The 2,567-nt window shown below is 42.5% G+C and overlaps 1 protein-coding gene across 1 annotated transcript; it reads left to right on the plus strand.

Annotated features, from left to right (window-relative positions):
- Window positions 1-262: 262 nt before the first annotated feature.
- LOC5563703 (fasciclin-3) lies at window positions 263-1,822 on the plus strand. The gene is made up of 5 exons (XM_021853831.1): window positions 263-447; window positions 511-840; window positions 904-1,233; window positions 1,295-1,483; window positions 1,548-1,822. Exons 1-5 carry the CDS (start codon window positions 405-407, stop codon window positions 1,733-1,735), a joined length of 1,080 nt encoding a protein of 359 aa, XP_021709523.1. The 5' UTR covers window positions 263-404; the 3' UTR covers window positions 1,736-1,822.
- Window positions 1,823-2,567: the final 745 nt, after the last annotated feature.

Raw genomic sequence — 2,567 nt, forward strand, 5'->3', positions numbered from 1 at the left:
ATAGTCTGTTAAATTGGTAGTTCAAATTTCGATATTGTCCAAAACGCGGCGATATAAAACATATGAATCAATGCGATAATTCATACCACACATTCATTTAATGCAACACATTCGATTTTGCAAGTCTTTCAAGTTCGAAAATCCTAAACTTAAACAATCAAGTACAACCCCATGGCAACCAGTTAGGTGATTTAATCGCTCCGATAATAGTCCCTAACTCCTTCAGATCCACTGATCCGAAAAGAATTTAAAAGCCACCGCAGCGTGTCGATAATCTCCATTCAGTTCGGTGTCGTCCGTTGTCACAGTCGTTAATCCTAAATCATCTAAAATCTTATATATTTACGTCGATCGTTTCTAGTGGTCAGCGAATCAATTGGATCGAAATCAGCGCTGTCCAGAAAATGATCAAGTTGTTAGCGTCGTTGTTGCTTTTGGTGCCTTTCGGTGGGTTTCTCTGTTTGAACACGTGTGCGCTTGAGGTGGTTCACTGAAGTATTGATTTTTCAGCGCTCTGCAGCGGAATAGTGGTACAAACGGCTCCGAAGTTTGCCTTCGTTCCGGAGGGTCATCAGAATCTGAATCTGTTGTGCGAAATACCTGGAAGTAATCCGATCGATTTCTGCATCGTGAAGGTTCCGGGAGTAGCAGCTCCCTTTGCGGCCAGTGAACGACTTCCGACTCCGGTGCAGGGAGTTACTTACTTTGGCAGGGGTTGGAGCAAAGGATCTTGTGGAGTGACGTTGGCCAAGGTGGAACCGAAGAACGAGGGCACTTTTGAATGTGTTCTGTCTGTTGCAGGACAGACTTATAAGGGCACAATCGATATCGCGTTCAAAGGTGAAGTGTTGCGAAACTGTGCTTGTGCGTATTGAAGATTTTAACCGATTCTCAATTGAACAGTCGCTCCTGAGCCACCGGTGATCGAGGTGTCCAGCAATGTGGACGACAGCAATGGAGAGTTCGATTACGGAAAACCTTTGATTGCCAAGTGTGCTTCCCGCAATGGATGGCCAGCAGCTAAGCTTTCGTGGTACTTGGATGGAAAACCCGTTGTCAACGAGTTGGGAGCTGCTTTCACTGAAGTGGTTGATAAGAAGGCAACCGTTGAGCAGTTCTACCGGAAAGCGGTGGCTGTAGAAGACAACCGGAAGAAGTTGGTTTGTCGTGCTGAACATGAATCCTATCCGAATGGGTTCATGGAGGCTGCGCTGCCAGTTAAGTTGCGAAAATGTTAGTCTGAAGGAGGAGTGTGTGATGGATGATTTTGAAAGTCTTTAAACTATTTTCACAGCAAACAACAATGCTAATCTAATTCAAAAGGATGTATCCAAAGATGTTGAAGTGAAACCATCCGCCCCAAAACTTCTGGTATCAAGTGATGTTCCCACAAATGATGGATCATTCAGGGTGGGATCGACCATGGTTGTAGAATGTGTAGCACGGGATGGTAAACCAGCCGCCACTTTCCTGTGGTTCTTAGGTAAGATTCAGAATCGAGTTACAATTCACCCAAATTAACTGATTGTATCTCAACGTGTATCCAGACGATCAACTGGTCTACGAGGGACTGTCGACGCCATTTTTGACGCAGAACTCCCGGGGAGCATTCACCACGCAACAAGTGCTTCAGCGGGTTGTGAAAGCCAGCGACAATGGCAAGACGTTGGTTTGCAAGGCGCGACATCCGAGCGGGACGAGCGAAACGCGACTCACGCTGAAAACGTACAGTTGAACTGAATCTGAGGCTGATCGAGGAGATTTTAGATTGTAAGGAATTGAGATGTATTTGATCTGTTAATAAAATGGAAAATCGGTCTTAGTTTATTTGCTGTTACTCTCAATGATATGTCGTATTAATCTTTTGTACCGTAATTCGGGGTGTAGTTGATCAGCGGGGAGAAGTTGATCATTCCCGTACCCACATGTAGAGACTGTTATAAGAGCTTTGACACGATTTCAATTATCACAGTTTCTGAGTGGTGGCATTACCTGATACCTACTCTTGATTTTCATAAATTCCGTTTGGCATTCAAGGTAGGGTAAATGATGGCTTCGGCACCCTGAGGGTATTTTCGGCAACACTAACTTATCGTCCTTGTTAGAATTTATCTACGGAACAAGGGTTACCTTCAATGTACTCAACATGTTCCTTGAACTATAATCTTCCATATAAATCACATTCTTGACAAAAATAATATATAACATGGGTTTTATTATTAAATGAAATAAATGCTTACGAAATCATCGTCATTCGTGAGTTGCCGAACAGAACAACACAAGAACAGCTTAGGAAAAACTCACCACTTCGAAAGGTCAAATTCTCCACTCCAATGCCATTTTTTTCACAAAATCTACGCACCGATCACTTATGCACAATTAAACTTTTGATTGGTCTATAAAGCACTCGAAAATACTTAATTTTTATGCTTCAAATCACAAGTAAAAATTAATGAACTTTGTTTTCCTCGGCAATCACTTTTTATTACTGCACCAGGTTGCCAGAAAACCATATTTAATTGCGGTGTTATTATTTTTCACGATTTAAATTCACAGAAAAGATCGAA

Source organism: Aedes aegypti, chromosome 3 (genome assembly GCF_002204515.2).
Source record: "Aedes aegypti strain LVP_AGWG chromosome 3, AaegL5.0 Primary Assembly, whole genome shotgun sequence".
Lineage (NCBI taxonomy): Eukaryota > Metazoa > Arthropoda > Insecta > Diptera > Culicidae > Aedes > Aedes aegypti.

Excerpts from the sequence above, each read along its gene's own strand:
- LOC5563703 (XM_021853831.1), top strand. The coding sequence starts at position 405 with ATGATCAAGTTGTTAGCGTCGTTGTTGCTTTTGGTGCCTTTCG. Across the intron at positions 841-903 it reads AATCGATATCGCGTTCAAAG|TCGCTCCTGAGCCACCGGTG; the intron begins GTGAAGTGTTGC and ends TCAATTGAACAG. Across the intron at positions 1,234-1,294 it reads GCCAGTTAAGTTGCGAAAAT|CAAACAACAATGCTAATCTA; the intron begins GTTAGTCTGAAG and ends CTATTTTCACAG.